At 34.6% G+C, this 25,222-nt stretch overlaps 2 protein-coding genes across 2 annotated transcripts; both read left to right on the plus strand.

Moving 5' to 3' along the window:
* Window positions 1-264: 264 nt before the first annotated feature.
* On the plus strand, window positions 265-3,324 carry LOC110715166 (cyclic phosphodiesterase-like). The gene is made up of 3 exons (XM_021893733.1): window positions 265-889; window positions 1,498-1,552; window positions 2,897-3,324. The coding sequence occupies exons 1-3, from the start codon at window positions 587-589 to the stop codon at window positions 3,103-3,105; spliced, it is 567 nt and encodes a 188-aa protein (XP_021749425.1). The 5' UTR covers window positions 265-586; the 3' UTR covers window positions 3,106-3,324.
* An 11,710-nt stretch (window positions 3,325-15,034) lies between these two features.
* On the plus strand, window positions 15,035-18,778 carry LOC110715164 (F-box protein CPR30-like). The gene is made up of 3 exons (XM_021893732.1): window positions 15,035-15,397; window positions 15,490-15,656; window positions 18,550-18,778. Exons 1-3 carry the CDS (start codon window positions 15,035-15,037, stop codon window positions 18,776-18,778), a joined length of 759 nt encoding a protein of 252 aa, XP_021749424.1.
* Window positions 18,779-25,222: the final 6,444 nt, after the last annotated feature.

Consider the following 25,222-nt stretch of genomic DNA (forward strand, 5'->3'; position numbering starts at 1 on the left):
AGTTCAAGTCGGGTCAAATCGGTGCCGGGTTAAGTTCAAACCGGGTCAAATTAGGATTCAGGTTGAGTTTAATTCAGTTAAAGATCGGGTTTGGGTGTTGAATTTTTCAGATCAAATCGGATCAATTACAATTCAAAACGAATGTTTTGTTCGATTCAATTCGGTTTGGTTTTGACACCTCTACCTAATACGTACCCTAATATAGCTATATAAAGTACATAATTTTAGAAGTGCATTGTCCAATTAGTTATTTTATTAATTCTTTCTAATTGATAACTTCGAAAACGTTAGCAATATTAGCTATTACTCCAGTTCATTAAAATAATTGAAGAAATCAACCACAAACGTAATATTGCAATTTGGTTTAAGGAAAGGCGGAGAACCTTACTGAACCAGCAATCTGACACCTCTCACAAGTTAAAAAATAACAAAACCAAATATTCAATTTCCCACTTGCTAATCAGAACAAAATCCCCCATTTCTTCATTACAATCCTCAAAATCCCAATAACACTCAAACAAATTCCTACAATTCTCATAAATAAAAAAATAAAAAAAAAAAAAGTCAAATTTGTAGAGAGAAAGAAATGGCGACCCAAACAGACGTGTATTCGGTGTGGGGACTCCCATCAGAAGATGTAAAGCAGAGGGTGAAAAATGTGATGAACACCCTCCGATCAGAATTCAACGGTCCTGATTTTGATCCTCATGTTACTGTTGTGGGGGCCATCACACTGAATCCGGAAGATGCCGTTGATAAATTTAAATCAGCGTGTAAAGGGTTGAAGGCGTTTACTGCTCATGGTAGGGGTGTCTCCACTGGAACTTTCTTTTATCAGTGTGTTTACCTCCTCCTTGACATCACCCCTCAGATATTTTTATTAATATCTGTTTTCTAATGTCTTTTGTGATTAGAAAAACAATAGAAGTAGTATATCAAATTTATTCTTTGCCAAAAGATGTTACTCCGTAATGGAATAAGTTGTACATGAACAGACGCGATTTTTATATACATATTTTGATTAAAGAAAACAGATAGCCGAGGAAGTAGTCATTAGAAATACGAGTATTTCAATTGATTGAAGAATTTGGTAAATAATCTGTGATGTTGGATACTGTTGCTTTTTTGTTTATGATTCAGATGACTCTTTAAAAAAATGAAAAATGTAATTTATTCAATTGAATGTTGATTTATTGGTTTGTGTCATATGTAAGGAACTTTTCTTAAGAATGATTTTCAAGGCAATCAATTGGCTCTGAGATGTTCACTTGGCTTGTTTGACCAACTGTTATTTTTGTTTACATTGCGGATTTCAAATATGTTTAGCAAAATCGAGTTTTGAGTATTAGAAGTTACAAGCAAATTAACTAAATTTTGATCAAACAAGTGAAAGTCATTATTTAAATTGGATCTTCTAATGATGAATTTAAGTTGTGATAAAGCAATACGTTACTTCATAATGTCTGACTTGAAATGGTTTTTGATTTCTTTGTACAGTTAGTTGAAACTAGTGATCATTGCTGTGGACATTTTGGTTATAATCGCGCCACACGTAAGTTGAATGGGATACTGCTTCATATTAATTTTAATTAAATTGATGGATATGGCTCTAGATGAGATAAATGTATGTTCTCCATGGTATTACTTCATACAGCAGTAGATTTAAACTTTTATTGGCCAAAAATACTAGAATTTTAAAACATCTATATCTTCACTTACGCTTTGTTAGGATAGAAAAGAAGGAAAGGAAGGGGGGGTGGAAGGAGGAAGGGAAGGGAAAAGAAAGGGAGGGGGAGGTGAGCTCCATTTTTCCTCTAAATTTCTCTAATTTTGGAGAGATTATGCTTATTAACAATGTGTTTGGATAAAGAAAGGAGAAGGAAAAGAAGAGGAGAGAGAAGAAGAGGAGGGGAGGGAAGAATGGTGAGTTTTCCTTCCAAATCTCTCCATTGATGGAGGGATCAATTTCGTACAATTTAATCCTTCTATTTCTCTCCCCTCCAATTCCTTTCCTTCCTCATTTGTTATGCAAATGAAAGATACCCCATCTCTCCATGTCTCTTCCCTTCCTCTCCCTCCATTTCATTCAATCCAAACACACCGTAAAGAGAGAGGAAAAATGGATCCTCCCTCTCCTTCCCCTTCCTTCCCCCATCCTTTACCCAAACAAGAGAATTTGTCCCTCTCCCTTTCTCTTCTCTTCTTTTCCTTCCATTTCTCTCTATCCAAACAAAGTGTTAATTTGGGAAGTTGGGGTACTTATCTTTAGAAGATGAGTATAGAATTTTACTGAAACCATTATTTTTAATGTCCTGAAACCCCTAATTATATATATAAAGTCCAAACAGGAAGAAAAGCAGAGTTCCGAAGTTACAGAACAATGCTGTTCTGATACTTCTATACTCTGCAATCCATTGACATACCTTAACTTTCTGGTTATTTGATCGATAACCCTTGTTGATTCATAATTTGTGCAGATTATGAATTCTAGGCAATCATGAGTTATTGTCATTGCGAAATACATTATTGATTACAGATGTTTTTAGTTCATTCAAAAGCTCACTTTGAACATTGTTGCATTTGTAATTACATCATCACTCTGAATGTTGAACTCCACAACCTTAAATCCGTTTTTTTTTTTTTTTTTTTTTTTTTTTAACTAAAAGTTTGCGCTCCCTCTGCAACATTAAATCCGTTTTTTCTATTTGGTTAAAGTTTGTGCTCCTTTAAACAGAAGTATCTTTGAAAAAGTTGGATGATTGACTCTTTTATTTCCACAGATATTATCTATCATATATACAGATATGATGACAGTTTACTAAAATACTAGCCTGATTATTCTACTGAACTATGTTCTCTCTTCTCTGATTATCTACATCTACATGTAATTGTGCAGCTTACATGCCACACATGAGCCTTCTTTATGCGGATTTAACTGATGAAGAGAAGAAGAAAGCTCAAGAGAGAGCTAATGCATTGGACGACAGCCTTGGCAACTTGAGCTTCAAAATAAACCGCCTGGCACTGTATAAAACTGATACTGAAGATAAGACACTCAAATCCTGGGAAAAAGTGATGGAATATGATCTTGATGAAGAAGTTTAGCTTGTTGTGCATGCTTGTTGAAACAAGCTGTTCAGCGTGCAGCTTGCTCTTGCTGTTAGAAGAAGCTCTACGGGTAGTTTGATCATATGGAAACCCAACGAGTTGTGAAATTTCCCTAGTTCTACAGTCTGGTTTTGTGTTGTCTTTGGTTTATGTAGGATGTTGACTGACTGACTTGCTTGTAACAATAAGTTTGATCCAAATTCATTATTTCTTTCATTTTGAGTTGAAAAATTGCAGGCTTATAACTGAGAGATATGCAAACGCTAGCATATCTCGGCACTCTAATCCCAGAAAGTCTATACTTACTTTTTTTTCTTTAAATCATGGAGATATGTATATCTATTGAGATATGTTGGGGATATTTTGGTGGATATTTTTGGTTTATCTTTGATATTATTTCCTAATTCCTAAGTTACCTAAGTTAAGGTACTTCTAGGTTTAGGTTGTATATATTAGAATTAATAGTTCAATGAAAGGCAAGCAGTAAGCTTATACCAATTTAACATGGTATCGGAGCCTCATTAAAAATTTTTTTTTTTTGCTTTTCTCTGTGATCCACGATGACCGGCGGTGGCGAGACACCATCTTCACCACCCAAAAAAATCGAAGCGACTTCTCCTTTCTACCTTGGACCGCAAGATCGTCCAGGGGATTACATCACTTCACAACGTCTCAAATTAGACAATTTTCATGATTGGTCTCATACCGTGCGAATTGCGTTGTGCTCTCGCCGGAAGTTTGGTTTACTTGATGGTAGTATCATCACCTTCACCCCACCGTGTACGAAGGAGGATTGGGTTACAATTCATTGTATGTTGGTTTCTTGGCTCATGAATACTATTGACCCCGAGGTAAAGTCTATGCTTTCTCATTATGATAATGCTAAGAAATTGTGGGATGATTTATATGAGCGTTTTTGCCTTGTTAATGGCCCTAGAATTCAACAGCTTAAGTCCGATATTAATAGTTGTGAACAATCGAAATCAATGATGGTTGCGGTGTATTATAGTCGATTGTCTGTTTTGTGGGATGAACTTGATCGCCTAGAACCCTTAATCGCTTGCAAGTGTGGGAAATGTTCATGTCATGTAGGGAGACAACACGCGCATAGGCGTGATGGGGATCGTCTTTAACAATTTATGTTGGGTTTATTCTCTGATTATTATGCTTCTATACATTCCACACTGCTCTCGCAAGATCCCCTACCTTCTCTTAACAGGGCTTACCAGCAAGTTTCGCAAAAAGAGAAGGTTAGAGGTATCTCACGCCTCAAAGAAGAAACTTCCCCTGCTCTCGGCTTTGCTGTACGGACTGGTGCTGGGAGGGGTCGTGGTGGTTCTGATCGGCAGGTGTCGGTGTGTGAGAAGTGTAAGAAGGTGGGTCATGAAACCGTGAAGTGTTGGTCGGACAAAGTGTGCAATTTCTGTAAAAAGCGGGGCAACGAAGAAAGTCGCTGCTATAACAAGCATGGTTGGCCGGAAGGGGCTGCTGGCAGCTAGGGGGGCAACTTTCGGCTGGTCGTGGTCGTGGTGCTCCGGTGAAGGCCAATGCAGTCACGGGCGGTGGCTCAAGTTCGGACGACTCGGGTTCCTTTGCTTCGGGTCGGATATTTTCAAGTTAGCAGTGGAAAGCGATTACAGGATTGATGGGTAATGCTACAATTTTCGATAATCGATTGAGTGGTAAGTTTGATGATACCTCTTGGATTATTGACACAGGAGCTACTCATCATGTTACCGGAGAAAAGTCTTGGCTTTTTGACACAACAAGATTTGAGTGTCCGGTTGGGTTGCCTAATGGTGAAACAGTGTCGGCCTCTCTTGTTGGCTATATTCGTTTGTCGGATAAAATCACCCTCACCGGGGTGCTTTATGTTCCTAATTTGAGTTGTAACTTAATTTCAGTTTCACAACTTAGTGATGACCTTAATTGTATTGTCCAATTTAATGCTTATATGTGTGCTATACAGGACCAAACGAAGGAGCCGATTGGAACGGGAGCTAGGAGGGACGGATTGTATTATTTTAGCAAATCGGATTCGGTGCATCATGTGAGTACTAATGTTGTAGAGTCTGACTTGGAGTTGTGGCATCGTCGTATGGGTCATCCTTCCAAGAAAGTAGTTAAGTTGCTTCCCACCGTTAGTGGCAAGGCTTATTTAAATAAAGTATATGAAGTATGTATGCGTGCTAAGTATCCTAGAGATAGTTTTCCCTTGAGTGATAATAAAGCATCTCGAATTTTTAAAAAATTCATTGTGATCTGTGGGGCTCGTATAGACATGTTTCGTCGTGCGGAGCTCGTTATTTCTTGAAAATTGTTGATGACTATTCTAGAGATGTTTGGATTTATTCGCTGAATGGTAAAACAGAGGTTTTCCGTATGTTTTTTATGTTTGTTGCTATGGTAGAAAGACAATTCACTCAAACTATAAAAATTGTGCAAAGTGATAATGGTACGGAGTTTAATTGTTTACGTGAATTTTTTGATGTCACGGGTATAATATTCCAAACCTCTTGTGTGGGTACTCCGCAACAAAATGGGAGGGTTGAGAGGAAACACAAACATATTCTGTCAGTTGCCAGAGATTTGAGATTTCAAGCACAATTACCCATTTATTTTTGGGGTGAGTGTGTCCTTGTCGCGGTTCACCTAATTAATCGAACTCCTACTCCATTGCTGCAAAATAAAACTCCGTTTGAAATCCTTTTTAATAAACCCCCCATGTTTGATGTCATTCGTACTTTTGGGTGTCTATGTTTTGCACATAATCAGAAAACTCTAATGGTGACAAGTTCGCGAGTCGGAGTCGAAAGTGTGTTTTTGTGGGTTATCCATTTGGGAAGGAAGGATGGGGATTATATGATCTTGAATCCAATTTTTTTTTGTGTCTCGGGACGTCAAATTTATTGAGGATGTGTTTCCATTTGCTACACCAGCAGATGTCAACATTGAGTCTCATGGTAATGGTTTGAATTATAAGGTCCATGATGATTTTGTGGAGTATGAGGAGTGTATTGACAATGCAGTGTATGAGGTACACCATGGTAACGACGAGGATATGGGTGGTGTTCAAGATCCTACGAGCACAGCCTTAGATGACAAGCAAGGTCATGCCACTGCCTCCTTGCAAGACACGACTACGAGCACAGGAACAGCAGCATCACAGGCTGGCCAGGCCACTACTTCCTCAGCTGGTGGTAGTGGGTGGTGTGGGCTGGTGGCGGGGTTGGTGGGAGCTGTTTTTTTTTTTTTGTTTTTTTATTGACTTTTCCGACGGAAATTTCTGTCAGAAACCTCTCCAACTCCGACGGAAATTTCCGTCGGAAGAGGTATATTCCAATGGAATATTTTTCGTTGAAAAATTGCGACAAAATCTCAATTAAAGTCAAAAAAAGCGCCGACATAAATAAATCCGTCGGAAACAAGCCTTCCATCAGAAAAGGTCGAATTTCCTACGAAGGGTTTTGTGACAAAACATTCCGACGAAATTTCGACTGATTCCAACGGATTATTTCCGTCAGAATCAAGCTGTTTTCTAGTAGTGTTGATCTAGGAGTCCCTTAATGTAGTGTCTGTGTGTGAAAATCCAAGTGATGAAGGGACTCATTTGACAAAAAAATTTCATAAGTTGGAATTGCTCCAACAACTTCAACTGTAAGTTGTTGTTGAGGGAACCACTTATGCAATTTATGTGATAAAGCAACACCCTCTGATGGATTTAAACTAGTGTGTGTCTATGTATCACAGTGAAAAACATAATGTAATCACTTCTTGTACATAAAGCAACCACAATTGATATCATTAAGTTTTTCAAAAGGTTCTACATGTTCAAAAGAAGCTAGTTAAGACTGCCTTACAATATTAACCCTGAATTTAAACAAAATACACCTAACCAATGAAACTCAAACAGTTGTCAAACTAAAACCATAAAAGACTACCTACTAGTTTTCCAGTTGGTTCATGCTCTTCATTGGTTATGTGTGGCAGTCTCACTGTCACCTTCCTCATGTGTCTGAGATGTGTTTAGTCTGCATCAACTTGCATGCCTTCATCATCTTCATTTCCTTCACCTGTTGATATGAATAAAGTGTTGAGATAATCAACAGCTTGTTAAACCACATTCCTGTCCACCTCTATTTATTCTAGAAGCAAGCCAAGTCTTTCCAGCATTTTCTTCCCTTTGTGTGGTGGGGTAAAATTATTCCCCCCTAGATGCTTGAGTATTTCTTCCATGCAACATTGTAGTGTTATCCAACAGTGCTTGTTCAACACTGGATTAAACAAGTCATAAGCCTCTTTGACCTTGGCTATGAGTTCCCCCAAGTTCTTAGGGAATGACTGGTACTGTATGGGCTGTATGACATTGAACAAGCCAAGATCTAGCACATTTAAGTCAGGTGACTGTGCTGGCTGGTAATGAACTGAATGTTGAACCAATGTGACTGACATGCAGCAATGAATTCCTCATCCTTAGGAATTTGATGAGGTCTGGCATTATCCCACTGAATCCATATGTCCTTAGACAGATGGGGTGGCCATTTACTTTTTATGGCTGGAATTACATTGTTGAGAGGCATTGCCCTGATTGCCTCCTTGTTTACATTCTGTGTTGCCTTAATTTCCACAGCTCCAGCCTCTTTGTTTTTTCTTTTTTCTTTGCAGTGCTCTCATAAACAAATGGAAAGATTCTATACTTTCCATCATGTAGCACTAGTCCATGGGTATCAAAAAATTGGCTTGCCAATGACTACCATGAACATGCCTTTTACCTTGAATCTTTTTGGACTGTTGGCACTTGTATGGGTTTGGTTCATTTGGCAACAGATAAGTACTCCTTGTTTCTGGATTCAAGTAGAACCATTTTTCATCTATGTATATGAATTGCTGCATATCCTCAAACTTAGGGTTAGCATTCTCTGCAGCAGGCAGCAGATGACTTAAAACCCATTTCAGTCTTGCTATCTTGTGGTTGGATGTCAGGGCTGGGTGATTGTGCTTGTATGTGTTCTGAGCCTCCCTTTTTTTTTTAACTTGTGAAAGGTGACATGTGAGATTTTGAGAACAGCTCCACAGCTTCTCTCAGTTGTCCTTTTGTACAAAGGGACTGTGTAACACCCCAATAATTCTCTCTTTAAAAAACCTGTAAATGCCTTTAACAATTTGCAAGAGCCTTACTGACGTGCTACGGCCACGTGTTCAAACGTTAAGGCTAGTTCAGAAATTTAGCAGCGGAAAAAATTAACTCGGTTATAAATAAGTTTCAAAACCAAAATCCAAAACCAAATTTAGTCTTACAAGTCGGAACCATTAAGGCCCTTATTCAAAACCCAATAAAAGTAATAAATAAATCAAACCAGAGTTAAAATAAATCCAAACTTATGAAACGAAATATACTGTGGAAATATCCAACACTCCACTTAAAATCCCACCACTTTGATGCAAGTTCTGATTATGTATAAACCTGTGATTAATCTGCTCCCTAATATTACAAGTGTAAAAATTGGATCATTACAAGGTCATTGAAAAGGCGAAGGCCATGACCAGGAAAGAGAAACACAAAAGCACGCAATCAGCAACGCTGAGTACATACAAGCTACGAATTATAACAAAGAATCCCTAACATGTTACTAAAAATCAATCAGCACACAAAATCTAATTATTGACTCAAACACACGCCTTAACTGTTAACATTACTAAGACTTCACTTATTACTAACAATAATTCATTTCATTCCATTTGTTGATTGGATTAAGCAATAGACAAGGTTGTCTCCCCATGCTCCAATTTGGAACATCAATAAAAGAAAAACCCCATGCCTCATTTCGGAAACATCAATAAACATCCAATGGCAGGCGGGCGCGACACCGTGGCCATAGCTAGTACGAGATCTCATCTAACTCCTTATAGTTTAGAAAAACATTCGTAAACAAGAGACTCGTAGATCAGACGGCCTCTAGAAAGTACACGGCTAATACCCCGTGAACCCCAACCCCTGATTGTCAATACTCTAGATGTGCACAAATCCAGAGTTTTATTGCTCATCCATATTGCACTTTACGTGATTTACAAGATTAAACTTGGTGATGACTCAAATGTAATACATCCATCATTCAAACAATTCAAATTTCCAATTCAATTCTTGATTTATTAGTGACAAACAATTTTAGTATTAAATCCTTTAACTACCTCGGTGTGTAAACACCTTAAGTGCATAAGGCACCTCAATCCTCAACCTCGTCTCATAAGACTTTAAATCTCCCTTTACTCATTCCATTTCAATAATCATGAAAGAGTAATATAATAATTCATTCCATATATTCTTGTACCTTTGTCTCTAAGCTCACCTTGCAAGTTATTGCATACATGATATTTACAAGAAAAATTAATACGCATTTCTCATACATGAATCAAACCAATCATCACATTAATCATCAATCAAACTCACTACCAAACAATTTCATCCAATCTACAAGTATCCTAACATGATTCTAAGTCTTCCAAGTCCTTAAACATGCTTCTAGAGTCAATTCAAGGTTTTCGTATCCTTGTACGTACCTTGAGTAAACGAGTTGGTTGGCCACTTTAGGAACTAGAAATCGCCTTCTACAAAGTCCTCTCCTTAACCAAACAATAATAATCCAATCAATACCCAAGCAATATAGTTTACAACAATACTAACTTACTTTAAAACCCCTTAAACCATTGAAATAATGCTTTTAAATTACTCACAATAGTCAAAGGTAATAATTCAATAGTTCAACTATATGTCTATATGTTAAAATCATGAAAATATAACTTATAACATAAAATTCCAGAAACTTTAAAGTAAGGATTATAATCTGGAAATTTAATTTAAGAATATAAAACAACCTCATAAATATCTCTTCTTGAAATAATCATTATGTAGTAGGTTAGTATGTTTAAAACTTAAAAATCCATCATAAATCATGATTTAAAATCCTTAAAACCAAGATTAAAAATCTGAAAATTTAATTTAATAGTAGAATGTACGAATACAACAATCTAAACTTGAGATATATATAATTAGAATTCAATTAGTTTCATAAAAACTCAATCAAACCTTCAAAATTCAATTAAAAAACACTTTAAAACCTTCCTTTTTGCTAGAATTAAAAGCTTATATATTATTCTTAAAATTTCCTACATAAAAACATTAAAATACATACTTATTCATAAAATTACAGCAAGTTTAGAACTTTATAAAAATCTGAAAATTTATTTTAAACATTAAACCTTCGTTAAAAATCAAAAACTGCCCGAAAACCATATTAAAACGTCGTTTACACACGAAAAACACTTTTTTTTACAAAAATCGAACGAGTTAGAATCTAAACGTGATTAAAAAAAAAATAAGAACGGAGATCAAAGTTGATTACGGAAAACTAAAAATTTGTTTTTATGCTTAATTAATCATTATAAATTCAATAGGAATAAAAGCCCCAAATTAATTGATCATTAGAACCCTAAAATTCCAATTTAACTAAATTAAAACCTAGGTTTAAAATTACAAAATCTGAAAATTAAAAACAACAATTATAATCTGAAATTATTAGTTTAAAACATCAAAAACATGATTTTGATACTAAATAAACTAATTTCAAGCAATAAAAACCAAAACCCAAAAATCAATTACATAAGCTTTATGAAAATAATAAGAAATAAAGGAGGAAGAAAATAAGACTAACCTTTTTGTGCGGGGAAAATTTGGGGATTCATGGGGTATTTATAGGAGAGAATTGTAGGGTAGAATTGGGCCTCATGAAAATAATGGGCCAATTAAATAAACAAATAGGTTAGGCTTTGTTTTTATAACAATGGATTGTAGGATATAGGTTCATAAAATAATTTAGCCTAGATTTATTTTTGACCCAAATTAATAATTTGAAAATTAAATTCTGGAAAAATACAAATAAATATTATTAATAAAATAAAATTTTATTTATAAAATATTTAAAAATACGGGGGATTACAGACTGATTGCAGAAATTCATTTGTGTACTCTGTTGGTTTGGGTCCAGTTTTGTCAAGCTTCTTGCTTTTGACATATATCACATTCCCCACTGCCATTTGTGTCTTTATGCCTTTGAATAACCTCTGAATTGTTGATTTGTGTACATTGAACTTCACTGCTTGCTGTGATAAAAAGCCTCGTGGCAATTTCCCCACCTTCTAGCTTCAATAGAATATCATCAACAATTTCTTTTTTTTGTGAAACATTAAGCTGTTTACTGCCTTTGGGTTGCTGCATGGCTTCTTCATGTAACACATTTTCTTCAATGTTATGAGTTCCTTCAATGGTGCTTGAATCACTGTCTTCCACATTGCCTTCATCAGTTAGCATTTGATCAATGCTGAAAAAAATCATCATCGAAAATTTTTGCCATGTTTGATAATCTAATGATGTTTAGTTCCACAGATTTGAGGACTGGTAATGAAGTGGGGGTGGCTGTTTTTTTTGAAGTGCTGAAGGTGAACCAGAAAAACCCAAGGAGATGAAAGATGCTGCTTTTGACCTTGCAATAATTATTAGGTTTAGGATGGTAGCTTAGTTCTGACTTTTGTGAACAAAAAATGGTGTAATTTAGTTAAGGAGCTTTTGGTTTGTATGTGAACTTTTAATGATGTGTTCTGGCAGCTTGTTTAAATACTCTCCCTTGAATGAAAAATTCAAGTGGAGGGAAACAATTGGTGTGAAAATTGAAAATTTTAAAAAATGAGTGAAATTTTAGGAGGGAAAATTTTTACCCCCAAAATTTCAGATTCTCTCTCCTCTTTAAATAAAAATCGGGTCCCCCCTTTCCCTCCTTTTAAATAAATTAATCACATGTTTCATTTTATTTAAACATGGAGGGAGTAAAAGACACACCAACAATGACGTCATCTATTGGTGTGTACTTAGGTTTTTTTTTTTTTAATTTTTTTTTTTTGGCTAGAAAGAAACATTCTTAACATAATTTTGAATTTTTGATCATTTTCTACATCATTTTATATCTAACATATCTTTCTTAATCCTCTATCTTGATCAAAATTTGTGAACTATATTTTTAGATTTTTTATTATATATAAAACTAATTATAATGATAGTTTAATAATGGTTATTGAAAATTACCGTCCTGACCAAATCATATTTTTTTCTCTATTCCTTTTAACCCCACTATGATTTTATAATGACAAACTTTTAAAAAAATCTGGTTTATATTAACTTACTGTGTGACAGAAGTTTTTGGAAAGAATTTTTATTTTTCTATTTTTCTATCTCCGCCTGGTTCCCTACTTCTCTTTCTCTTTCTTGTGTTCTTTTTCTCTCTCCCTATTTCTCCAACTTTTGTTCTACAATTTCGTTCTCTTTTTTCCTTACTTAAATTTGTTGTTTTGTTCATTTATTCTTCTTCTACAACCAATTTTGAGATATACGTTTATCTATTTTTTTTATTTTATTTTTTAAGGTATGTTCATCTAGTTTCTATTTTAATTTTATTTTTCGATTATAATGGCAAATGTTAAGATTCCAAAGAATGAGATAATTGCTCCTCCTACTAGTTCAAACGAAAAAATTGAAGCTACATTTTTAGAATTTTGTGACCAAATTTTTTAATTTTTAACTTTTTTGTTTGTTTTGTTGATATTTCTATGTTTTTATGCATTGTTATAAGTAATTTTAATGTATAACTTTTCTGAAAGTATGGGTCACTTTTGTTAAAACATGAGTCACTTTTGAAAAAAATAAACAAAAAACAGGTGAGATTATGGATAACTTTTGTGAAAATATGGGTCACTTTTGTAAAATATGGGTCACTTTTGTAAAAATAAGGGTTACTTTTTTTAAAAAAAACTAATATTACTATTCACACATGTGAAATGCTCGAAGTACAGTAAATTACTGTAAAACGGGGGCATGCAAAAGTTTTTGTTTTACAATATTTCTCCTCTTACATTGTTCCTAATGGTCCCAATTCATATTTCTCTCTCTTACTTTACCAAAATTTTTTATTTCTAACCATATCCATTTATATATTAAATTTTTTGTCTAAAACTATGTGCCTAAAGGTATGGTATGAGGCCCTTAAAAACGCAGAGGGGTTATTTAAAATTGCAAGCAAGTACCTATCTACAACCATTGGATTTTCTCTAACTAATTTAAGAAATAGAGGTAAAATCGAGTGTTTGGGTCAAGTTCGATGAGATCGGACTACGTCAGGTTTATTTTAAAATTGAGTCATGCTAAAGATAAATTATAGAGCTGTCAATATCTGACACGACACGACAAGACGATCAGAATCGGCACTACAAGAAAACAAAGTTAATGAGATAACAAATTCAACAAGACAAGAAACCAACCTATATAAAAGGTACGGTGTATAATTTTTAAGTGGCATCTGTTGGGAGCGCAGCAACAAATAATCGCAATATCGGGAATAATAATAAAATACGGAACTACAAATAAGCAACATATAAGATTTTTACGTGGAAAATCCCTCCTCAACAGTAAGGGGGAAATTCACGGTCTTGAACTCTTGACTCTTGATAGACAGGGACAAAAACAAGTCCACTAGCAATAATTTCGGGTATATTATGACCACCACCACAATAACAATATCAGATGCAATGTATTTTAGTATAATCAACACTTAGCACTCCTTCACATTGAGATGCTTTATTGCTTCTCTCACTTGCTAGCTACAACTTCCTCTGTATTTTATTACTTTCTCTACTTTTTTTTTTTTTTTTTTTTTTTTTTTTTTTTTTTTTTGCGGCCGTATCTTATTACTTGCTTCATTTCCTTTTTTTAAAACATTTCACAATATTTTATTATCTTCTACCCCACTAGTGGTTCCCTCACATTATATTTCAATATTTTTCACATTCTCTCTCATCCCCACTTTTACTCACTTTACCAACCACACTTACATCATACTTCCTCCGTTCCTGAAAATTCGACTCAATTTGCATTTGCGCGGTCTCCAATGAACATCTTTGACCATGAATATATTCGGTTATGTATAAGTAAAAATTATAAAAAGTTAATATTTGAAAATTTTATAACAAGGGGAGTATAATAAGATCTCATATGCTAATTTATTTATATTGTATAAGTCATTAAATATGGTCAAAATTATTTTATTTCAGCCCCTTAAATAATAAATAAGTCGAAATTTCAGAAATAAAAATAGTATTTTATTTGGTGATTTTTTATGCAGCTAGTCAGACTGCGCGACCAAAGTTGCTTAAACAAAAACTAATTAATTACATTTGGAATAGTTCCCCAAAGTCAAGTAGTCAACGCTACTTATTGGAAGTTGTCTACTCTAAATAGACAAAAACTGATCAAAACAGTCTTCTTCAATTAAAGACTACCAACTTTGACTTTTTAGTCCACCACAACTTTCAATTCCCAACCGTCCACCTTCACTACTTTCAATTCTTTTTTGAAAACTACTTTCATTTCTATTCTATTACAACAGTAGGAGTATCAAATACGAAGTATGCTGCTAAGTTGCTATAACTGCACGCTCACAAACCCTAAAGCTTTGAGCTGAAGCAACAATGGCGTCAAAGCACTTCTCCGATGTCAACTCGTTTGCAAATCTTGGAATTTTTTAATCAAAACCCCCATTTTCATCAAAATTCACCTCAACAAATCCCTAATTTCCAACTCCGATCATCATCTCCTCCTCTTCTACCCGACTTTCCACTTTTCCGAGCTCCACCATAACAACCTCTCTTTCTCGGAGCTCAAACACCCTCTCAAAAACCCCACAGACGTGTCCAATTAATCGGCTCCTGCAACGGCGTCGTTTGCATCTCCACCGTCTCCAAAACCAGAGTCGTCTTATACAATCCTCTCACAAATTCGCATCTTAAACTTCCCTCCGTTACAATTCCAGTTCCTGATCTTAATAAGATGGTTTTAGGGTTCGGATACGATAGCAATAACGACGATTACAAGGTTTTGAGGATTGTTCAGGGGGTTGGACTACTTGATGATTCCACTAATAAAGCTCAAGTCTACAGTTTCAATGATAATTGTTGGAGATGTATCGAAGGAATTCCGTACTATCTTTATTACGGTTATTATCATGGTAATCTTGTTAATGAGGGTTTACATTATGTAGTTACTCAAGAGTCGCATTCTGAGCGTCTGTTTATTGCTAGGTTTGATCTTCGGACTGAGTGTTTTTCGCTTATTGAATGCCCGAATTTTGATGGGAATCTTATGAGTTTGTTTAGTTCGACGTTTTTATTGATTGAGCTAGGTGAGTGTTTAGTCTGATGATTAATTCGTGTCACTTCAATGGTAACTTGTTGGATGAATTCGATAATAGAATGCTTGTAAATGCTGAATTGTGGGTAATGAAGGAGTATGGAAACAAAGAGTCTTGGATTAAGTTGTTATGTATTTCACAGCCGCAGACTATTGGGATTCGTAAATGTGCTAAGGCTGTTGTTTACTCTAAGGATGGTAGAAGAGTTTTGCTTGAGATAGACGGTTTGGAGTATGGCTGGTACGATTTGGAGTCCGAAATGTGGGTCAAGGTGCTCTAGTTGGTTTTGCGACTTGAAGGTGAAGATAGACCGAACTTTCAGGCGACGGTGGTTGTTCCTCTGACTACGATGATTTTAGTGAGAGTGGTTGAGCGAGTCTTCAAGGGTCAGAGAGCAGGAGAGGAGAGAGAGTCAGAGAAATTGAGATGTTTAGCCATGGTGATGGCTGATAGAGAGGAGAGAGGAGAGAGGAGTGAGTGAGTTATGGAGGAGAGAGAGTGGTCTTCAAGGGTCAGAGAGTGGGGGAGGAAAGAAAGGAGAAGTAAGGGTAAACTTGTCATTTAATCCTTACAAAGCTTCCCCAGAATAGAAACGTGTCAACTAAAAATAAATGTCCCTAAAAAGAATACGTGTCAACTAAAACAAAAAATGGAGGTAGTATAATGATATATGAAAATGACATAAACATGAACATTCAATGTACTAAGTTTTTATTTTATATTATAAACCCTTTTTGAATTATTTACAGTCAAACAAAATCTTTTAACAAACTTCATATTTGTTGAGAAAATGCCAAAATGAAATTTGTATAAAAGTACAATTATGAAGTTTGTTAAAAGACTTTGTTGACAAAATTAGGACAATAATTTGTACTTCATATTTTGTACAATTTAGGACAAAATATGAAGTACAAAATGGCGAAATTAGGACAATATTTTGTATAAAAGTACAATTATGTAAGATATTTTAATGACAATATTTGCTCCTAAATAAGATTCACTATTTTATGAACTAGTGAAAAAAGAAGGAAAAACAATTGGATTTCCTACTTGCTCTATTTACTCTCTTCTATCTCCATTTTCATAAAATATCCTATATCATTCTATAGTTAGAAAATCTTTCATTTTAACACGTTATCAGCACCAATTCCTCGGGTATATTTATAACTACTTCTCAAAATTATAACAAATAAATATTATCTACTTCTAAATGTTTTGAGGAGTATGCTCTATAATTGCCCATATTTTGGGATCTTGTATAACAGAAACTCAAACATTTACTGTACCAAAACAACAGTGGAGAAATTCTCTTATATATGAATTAATTACTATTCTCCCTTTTTTATTCATGATGATGTTTTTTTTGTTTATGCATGTTGATATTACATGCTCATCTTTTACGTAAAAATTTGATTTTAATAGTAACTTTGCATGCATATTATTAACTAAATTGACAAAAAGATGCAGTCTGTTTTTTTATACTTATTATTTTTCTTTTTTACGTACTTTTTGTGTTTCTTTCCGTTTTCGAATCCATGATCTTTTATAAATATTAGGGCTCTCGAACCACTATGGCTTGCATTTCCAGTGTGATAACTTTTTACAATTATAAATATTTATATTTGGACCATAATTTTGCCAGTACATTAGACTATTATATGATATTTTAACAGTTGTACAGATAGTAACGGATAAACCTACCTCTATAAAAGACAGATCTTTCCCCCGATTTCACCACAAATCCCTTATTCTTTCCCATTTTCTTATCCAAAAATCACCAAAAAAAAAAAAAAAAAAAAAATCACCCCCATCTTCTCCGATATGTTCCCCGACGACGGCAACCAAAACACCCACACCTTCACTTTTGAGAAAGATTTAAGGAAGATAAAATAATATTTTCTTCTAATTATGGCGCTTGTAGTTCTGTTAGTAGCAATATTAATTTTTGTCATGATGTACAAGTGAAATTTGTTTATTTTGTCGTTTTAGTAGATTAAAAGCATGTTTTTGTTTTATTATGTTGTTTTGTTGTTCTTAATCATCATTGTATAATACTAGCGTTATTATTATAATTAGTGTTACTACTGTTGTTGTTGTCGTCGTTTTGCTGTTTATGCGACTAATATGATTTATTTTTGTCTAATTATATAATTACTCACAATAATAAACTAAGGGGGAGAAAGAACTACATTATTTATGGTTTATTATTGTTAAATAAATTTAATTATCACGTGTTTCATTAACAAACTATAAATATGGAAGAATTAAACATATGTGTTGTACATATGATTTATTATTATAAACTAATTATCACGTAATTTGTTATAGTTAAAATGGTAGATCTTATGAAAAGACAATTCAGCAGGGAAGAATTTTTTGGAATGGAAAGTGGATGCCATGATAAATTTAAAAGCTCAAGGGTTGGAGCACAGTATTAAAGATAATAAAAGTCCCTTTGGTCATACAACTTATACTACCACTTCTGCAATGACGGTTGTAAAACCTGGTACTGAACAAGAAAAGGCAAAAGCCTTAGTGTTACTAAGGCATCATTTACATGAAGGCCTTAAAACTGAGTACATGATGGTTGAATATCCCAAAGAATTATGGGATTGCCTTAATGAAAGATTTGGACACCACAAAAGGGTGCTCCTTCCTAAGGCATAATTGACTGGACAAATTTATGATTCTAAGATTTCAAATTTGTAATTGATTACAATTCAACCATACATGAGATAGTATCTATATTGAGATACTGTGACCATCCAGTCACCGATGAACAGATGATTGAAAAAAACACTCACTACCTTTCATGCAAGCAACATACTGTTGCAAGAACAATATCGTGAAAGAGGTTTCAAAAAGTTTAATGAATTAATGAGTGTATTGCTTGTTGCGGAACAAAATAGTGATCTTTTGTTGAAAAATCATAATCTTAGACCAATTGGGTCTTTAGCCACTCATCATGAGGCAAATGCAACAAGTTCTTATCCACCCGAGGCAAATGCAACAAGTTCTTATCCACCCGAGGCAAATGCTACATGAAGAGGTGGACGTGGAAATTACAAAGGTCGTGGAAATTATCGCGGACAAGGCCGAGGACGTGGTAGAAGTAATTTACAAAGAAACAATAATTTCAAATTCTGAAAAACAGAAGGGACAGTCATCTGGAAGCCACAAACAAGCTCCTTCAAAAGGAAAAGACACACAAACATTTGGTAGACCTTTACCAGGCTTCTGTAAAAGGCAAAGAGAAAAATGCAGAAGCAAATTATGTTAATGAAGAAAATGCTCCATGCCCTACCCCTAATGTGTCCGATTTTTTCATGGACAATGCTGAAATTGGAAATGATTTCATCTTTGGAGAAAATAACAATGCTTAGATAACTCATCTACTAATGTAATATATAGTATGTTCTGTTATGTACTGTATTTTAAATGACTAGTCATGTATTTTTAATTTCTATCATCAATAAAAGTTTGTATATATTATTCTAAACTAATCTCATATTTATTTTATGAAGATATGGATATGCCTGAAGTTGGTTCCGAATATCAGTTGCTTTTGGACAGTGGAACAACACACACTATCTTGAAGGATAAAAAATATTTTTCACAACTAAAGTTGTTTCAGGAAAATGTAAACACTATTTCCGGATCAGCAAAATTAATTGAAGGATCTGGAAAGGCTTGTATAATGCTTCTAAATGGAACAAAATTGATAATCAATAATGCTTTATACTCGAGTAAATCTCGAAGAACTCTCATAAGCTATAAAGATGTACGCAAAAATGGCTATCATTTAGAACAATGACAACAGGTCAAAAGGAGTATTTATGCCTCACAGCAGGAAAATTGAAAAATTGCAAGCATATTCTTCGGGGTTATATCGTATAAACATACGACCCGTGGAAATCAATATGATATCTAACTAGAAGTTAGATGACAAACATTTTGATTATTTTATGGCATGATCGTTTGAAACATCCAGCAACTGGGATGATGCAAAGAATAATAGCAAATTCAATTGGAATTCAATAAGAAATGTCAAAATTCTTCGATCGGATGAATTGACATGCTGTGCATGTTCACTTGGCAAATTAATAATAAAACCATCTATAACAAAATTGCTATTGAATCTCCAAAATTCTTGAAAAGAATTCAGGGAGATATATGTGGGCCAATTAATCCGGCATGTAAACCATTTTGATATATCATGGTTTTAATTAATGCTTCTACACGATGGTCACATGTCAGTCTGCTTTCAAGTAGAAATGTTGCCTTTTGCAAAATTACTTGCCCAAATTATCAAATTAAGAGCACAATTCCCAGATCATACAATAAAGAAAATAAGACTCGACAATGCTGGGGAATTTACATCCCAAACATTTAATGATTATTGTATGTCAACCGGAATTGATGTTGAACACCCAATAGCTCATGTTCATACACAAAATGGTCTGGCTGAATCATTAATTAAGAGATTGCAATTGATTGCAAGACCATTATTAATGAGGTCAAAATTGCCATCATCTACTTGAGGACATGCTATAATACATGCAGCGACACTAATTAGATTGAGACCTACAGCTTATCATAAATTTTCACCACTACAACTTGTTTGTGGTCGAGAACCAAGTATCTCACATCTAAAAATCTTTGGTTGTGCTGTATATGTTCCCATTGCTCCACCCCAATGGACAAAAATGGGTCCACAAAGAAGGTTGGGAATTTATGTCGGGTTTGAATCCCTTTCTATAATTAAATATCTTGAACCATTGACTGGTGACTTATTTACGGCTAGATTTGCCGATTGTCACTTTAATGAAGCAGTATTCCCAGCCTTATGGGGAAAGAAAGTGGACCCACGCAAGAAAGAAATAGAACTTATTTGGAATGCAACACAACTGTTGATGTTAGACCCACGAACAAATATGTGTGAACAAGAAGTCAAGAAAATTGTTCATTTACAAAGTGTTGCAAATCAATTGCCTTATGCATTTGTAGACACGAGAAGGTGACAAAATCACATATACCAGCAAAAAATGCCCCTACACGTATTGAAATCCCAACTGATAATAAGGCCATTGAGAATGAATCTCAAGCACGCAGAAAGCGTGGGAGACCAGTTGGTTCAAAAGATTCTAAACCAATGAAATTGAAAAGATTGCATGGAATAGAAAATGAGACTAATGATGTTCCCCCGTCAGAAGGTCAAGAAAGACCAAATGTGGATAAAAGTAAAGAAAATGATGATAATCCAAAAGAGGACAAACAAAAAGACAACCCTACGGGGAATGAACAAGATGTTCAAAACATCGATAATAATGAAATTTCAATGAATTACGTCTCTACCAAGATTCATTGGAATAGGAAAGATGTTATCGTGGATGAAATATTTGCAAATTCCATCGTAATCGACATTATGTCTGATGAAGATGATGTTGAACCAAGAACAGTGGAAGAATGTCGACACAGGAGTGATTGGCCAAAGTGGAAGGAGGCTATGTTGGCTGAGTTGAAGTCACTTGAAAAACGAGAAGTTTTCGGAAAAATAACTCTTACACCAGCAGGTGTAAAACCCGTTGGTTACAAATGGGTATTTGTGAGAAAACGTAATGAGAAAAATGAGATAGTTAGATACAAGGAAAGACTTGTAGCCCAAGGATTTTCTCAAATTCCAGGGATTGATTATGAAGAAACACATTCTCCAGTAGTTAATACAACTACATTAAGATTTCTGGTAAGTTTGACAATCACAAAAGGACTGCAAATGCGATTAATGGATGTAGTGACTGCGTATTTGTATGGGTCACTTGATACAAACATTTACATAAAAGTCACCGAAGGACTAAAACTACCAGAAAACCACAAGCCTAGACAATTACTTTCCATAAAACTAAAAAGGTCACTTTATGGATTGAAACAATCTGGAAGGATGTGGTATAACCGTCTCAGTGAATACCTTATGAGAGAAGGGTTCAAGAACAACCAAATTTGTCCCTGTGTTTTCATAAAGCGATCACAATCAGGATTCGCTATTATTGCAGTTTATGTTGATGATTTGAATATCATTGGAACCCCAAATGAACTTGAGAAAATTGCAAAATACTTGATGAAAGAATTTGAGATGAAAGACCTTGGAAACTAAATTTTGCCTTGGATTGCAAATTGAGCACTTGAGTCATGGTATTTTTGTCCATCAATCAAATTATACAGCTAATTTTTGAAAAGATTCTTCATGGACAAAGCAACTCCAATCAACTTCCCAATGGTTGTTCGTTCTTTGAATATGAAAACTGATCCACTTAGACCCCGAGAAGCAAATGAAGAAATTTTGGGTCCAGAAGTACCATACTTAAGTGCAATTGGAGCCTTAATGTACTTAGCTAACAACACTAGACTCGACATAGCTTTCTTTGTGAACTTGTTAGCCAGGTACAACAATGCACCGACATACAGACATTGGAAGGGAGTCCGACACTTACTCCGGTACCTACGAGGGACACAAGACCTTGGTTTATATTATGAACCGAAACAAGATGCTGCTCTCATTGGGTATGCAGACGCTGGATACTTATTGGATCCTCAAAATGCCAAGTCACAAAATGGATATCTGTTCACTTAGGGCGGCACTGCAATATCATGGAAATCAACAAAGCAGACATTGACCGCGACATCCTCAAATCATGCAGAGTTGATAGCCCTTTATAAAATAGGACGAGAATGTGTATGGTTGAGGTCGATGATTAGTAATATCCAAGAAGAGTGTGGAATGAAAGCAATAACAGAAAATCCAACCACCATCTTTGAAGACAATACAACATGCATCTCTCAAGTAACTGAAGGATATATTAAGGAAGATAGAACAAAACATATATCCCCAAAACTATTCTTCACACATGATCTGCAAAAGGATGAGGAAATAGATATCCAGCAAATTCAGTGTGACATCCTTGCCGACCTGTCCACCAAATCACTTCCTTCTAAGAAATTTGAGCAATTAGTTCACAAAATTGGAATGCGACATCTTCGTGAACTATGCTGAAATCAGGGGGAGTATTATATGCACTGCACTCTTTTTCCTTCGATCAGGTTTTTATCCCACCGGGTTTTTCCTGCCAAGGTTTTTGACTAGGCAGTATATCAAAGCATATAATATTTTTCTTTAAGGCAACGCATACCCCATTTCATGTGAACATTCAAGGGGAAGTGTTGGGAAAATGCCAAAATGAAGTACACATGAACTTGTAGCACAATAATTTGTAGCTCATCACATGAACAAATTTAGGACAATAATTTGTATAAAAGTATAACTATGTAAAATATTTTAATGGCAATATTTGCCAATAAATAAGTTCACTATTTTGTGAACTAGTGAAGTAAGAAGGAAAAACAATCGAATTTCCTACTTGCTCTATTTACTCTCTTCTATCTCCATTTTCATAAAATATCCATTATCATTCTATAGTTAGAAAATCTTTCATTTGAACAATATTTTGAAAAATTCATTATTCATTTTCAAAAAATAAACTACTCCATTAATTTATATTTGCAACAAAGGAATATTTTATATCTCAAAAAAAATACCCTTTTATTGCAATTAGGGTAGCTAACGTGCGCGATGCGCGAGTCATAGCTAGTCATATTCGGAAACTCTTTCGGTTTGGCCTTAAAATCACAAATTTAATTATTGGCAGAATTAATGAGAGAAAATATGTTAACAACTATATTTTGGGGTATAAATGTCCAAGACAACTAACATCAATGAGAGCAAATAAGTACATATATATTTTAGATAGTACAATTGTCCAAACACTATTCATTAAAAAAACCTTGTACATTTTAATAAGGGTATATATGTACATACACATTTTAAAGGGTATAATTAACATCACATTATTCATAAGAGTAATCTTGTACTTTTTATATGGTAGGGATAGGGATTAAAAGTTAACGGAGGTATACAGTATGTTCAAATTCAAATAATGTCATGATGTTCATATTTATTGATGTGTTCATTTAAACCATTCACAAGTTTATTTACAAAATTCGCTCATACTTACAAATTCACAGAGGCTTTGGGTTATGAATTCAGATTCTTTCTTCTCTTTTATGTAATATAGGTAGTACCAGTGTGATGCCCGTGATGTTAGCTTAGTACATCTATGTCAAAAAAAAAAAGTTAGTGTTGACATATACAGGTTAGTTGTTATTAGAATATATGGAAAAAAAAACACCCCTACTTGAATATACTATCGACGGAATATTATTGTTTTAGCTGGTATAATACAATAGTAATATTTATCGCATTATATTAGAACCAAACAATAATAAATATCTCTTAACCAAAAAAATAGGTATGCGATAAAAAATTAAAAAAAAACCATAGATATCTCTTAACCAAAAAATAGGTAGGTAATAAAGGATTTAAAAAAAAAACCATAAATATCTCTTAATCAAAAATATAGATAGGTGATAAAGGTTTAAAAAAAACAAAAACAAACAATAAATATCTATTAACCAAAAACATAGTTAGGTAAAAGCTACTTTAATGTATTTTGCAGTTTCTATACTATATTTTTATAAAAAAAATATAAAAGAAGTAAAATATTTTAGCTAATCTTTGACTATTAGCTGATTAAAGGTTAAAATAAGAGTTTAATATTTGAATTATAGATTAATAATCTCAAAATAAAATAAAAGTTTTGTTTTACAAAAAATAATTATATTTTTTAAAAAAAATACGGTTAAACTGCAAACCACACCGCACCAAAGTGCATTTTGCGGTGCGGTTTGGTGCGATTTGGTTAGAAGTGCGGTTTGGTGTGGTTTTGAAAAAAATACAAACCGCAATTTTGCGGTTTGGTGCGGTTTAAGATCCAAACCGTACCTAACCGCACTGCAAACACCCCTAAGCGTGATATCTCCAATTTTGCTATTATAAATATGAAAAAACGGGGATTTTTCTCCAAACTAAGCTTTTTTAACAAAATATTTTGCAAAGTGGATGCGTGGCAAAACTATTTACCAAACTAAACTTCTGGGGTAAAACGATGTCTCAGACAGCGTTTTATACCCTGGTTTTTTTTTAAAAAAATATTTTAAGTATAAAATGCTGTCTGAGACAGCATTTTTACTTGTTGACTTTTTTTCTTTTTTATTTGTGATTTTCTTAATTTCTGATTTAAAAAAAAAAATAAATTCAAATATACAAGACGCTGTCCGAGATAGCGTTTTATGTACAATTTCTTTTTTGTACATCAGACGCTGTCCTAGACAGCGTTTTATGTACAATTTCTTTTTTGTACATAAAGCGCTGTCCCACACAGCGTTTTTCTGCTGGACTGCAAACCAGCAGCCTGCAGCCTCCAAATTCTGCCCCAACACACCACCCCTAGCCTTCAATTAGCCACCACCCTCAACCACCACCACCACGACCAACCCCTTTCGTCCCACCACCGTCGACCACCATCTACCACCACCTCCCGCCACTTTCGACCACCCTTATACACTTCAAAACACCCCAACCACCCCCACCGCCAATCCCAACCTTACCACCACCATTGACTACCACCATCCACCACCTCCTGGGACTTCCGTCCACCCTTAAGCACTTCAAAACACTCCAAACACCCCCAATAGCACTACAACCACCATGAACCACCACATTACCCACCACGGGCAATCGCTTCTACCTTGTTTCTCATTTTGTGTCCAAATGTCTGCTGTTTGATATATATCGGCCTAGAAGGATCTATTTTGACTGACATAAGTCCGTTTTGGGCAAAATAAGGAAATTAAAATTCAAACCACACACAGATTCA

The sequence above is a fragment of the Chenopodium quinoa genome, unplaced genomic scaffold (assembly GCF_001683475.1).
Source record: "Chenopodium quinoa cultivar QQ74 unplaced genomic scaffold, ASM168347v1, whole genome shotgun sequence".
Taxonomy (NCBI): Eukaryota; Viridiplantae; Streptophyta; class Magnoliopsida; order Caryophyllales; family Amaranthaceae; genus Chenopodium; species Chenopodium quinoa.

Bases quoted from the DNA above. Each gene is read 5' to 3' on its own strand.
- LOC110715166 (XM_021893733.1), top strand. From the start codon at position 587: ATGGCGACCCAAACAGACGTGTATTCGGTGTGGGGACTCCCATCAGAA. The intron at 890-1,497 runs GTTTTCTAATGT...TTCTTTGTACAG, and splicing joins AGATATTTTTATTAATATCT to TTAGTTGAAACTAGTGATCA. The intron at 1,553-2,896 runs GTAAGTTGAATG...GTAATTGTGCAG, and splicing joins TGGTTATAATCGCGCCACAC to CTTACATGCCACACATGAGC.
- LOC110715164 (XM_021893732.1), top strand. From the start codon at position 15,035: ATGGTTTTAGGGTTCGGATACGATAGCAATAACGACGATTACAAGGTT. The intron at 15,398-15,489 runs GTCTGATGATTA...TGGGTAATGAAG, and splicing joins TTGAGCTAGGTGAGTGTTTA to GAGTATGGAAACAAAGAGTC. The intron at 15,657-18,549 runs GTGGGTCAAGGT...TCTGAAAAACAG, and splicing joins TACGATTTGGAGTCCGAAAT to AAGGGACAGTCATCTGGAAG.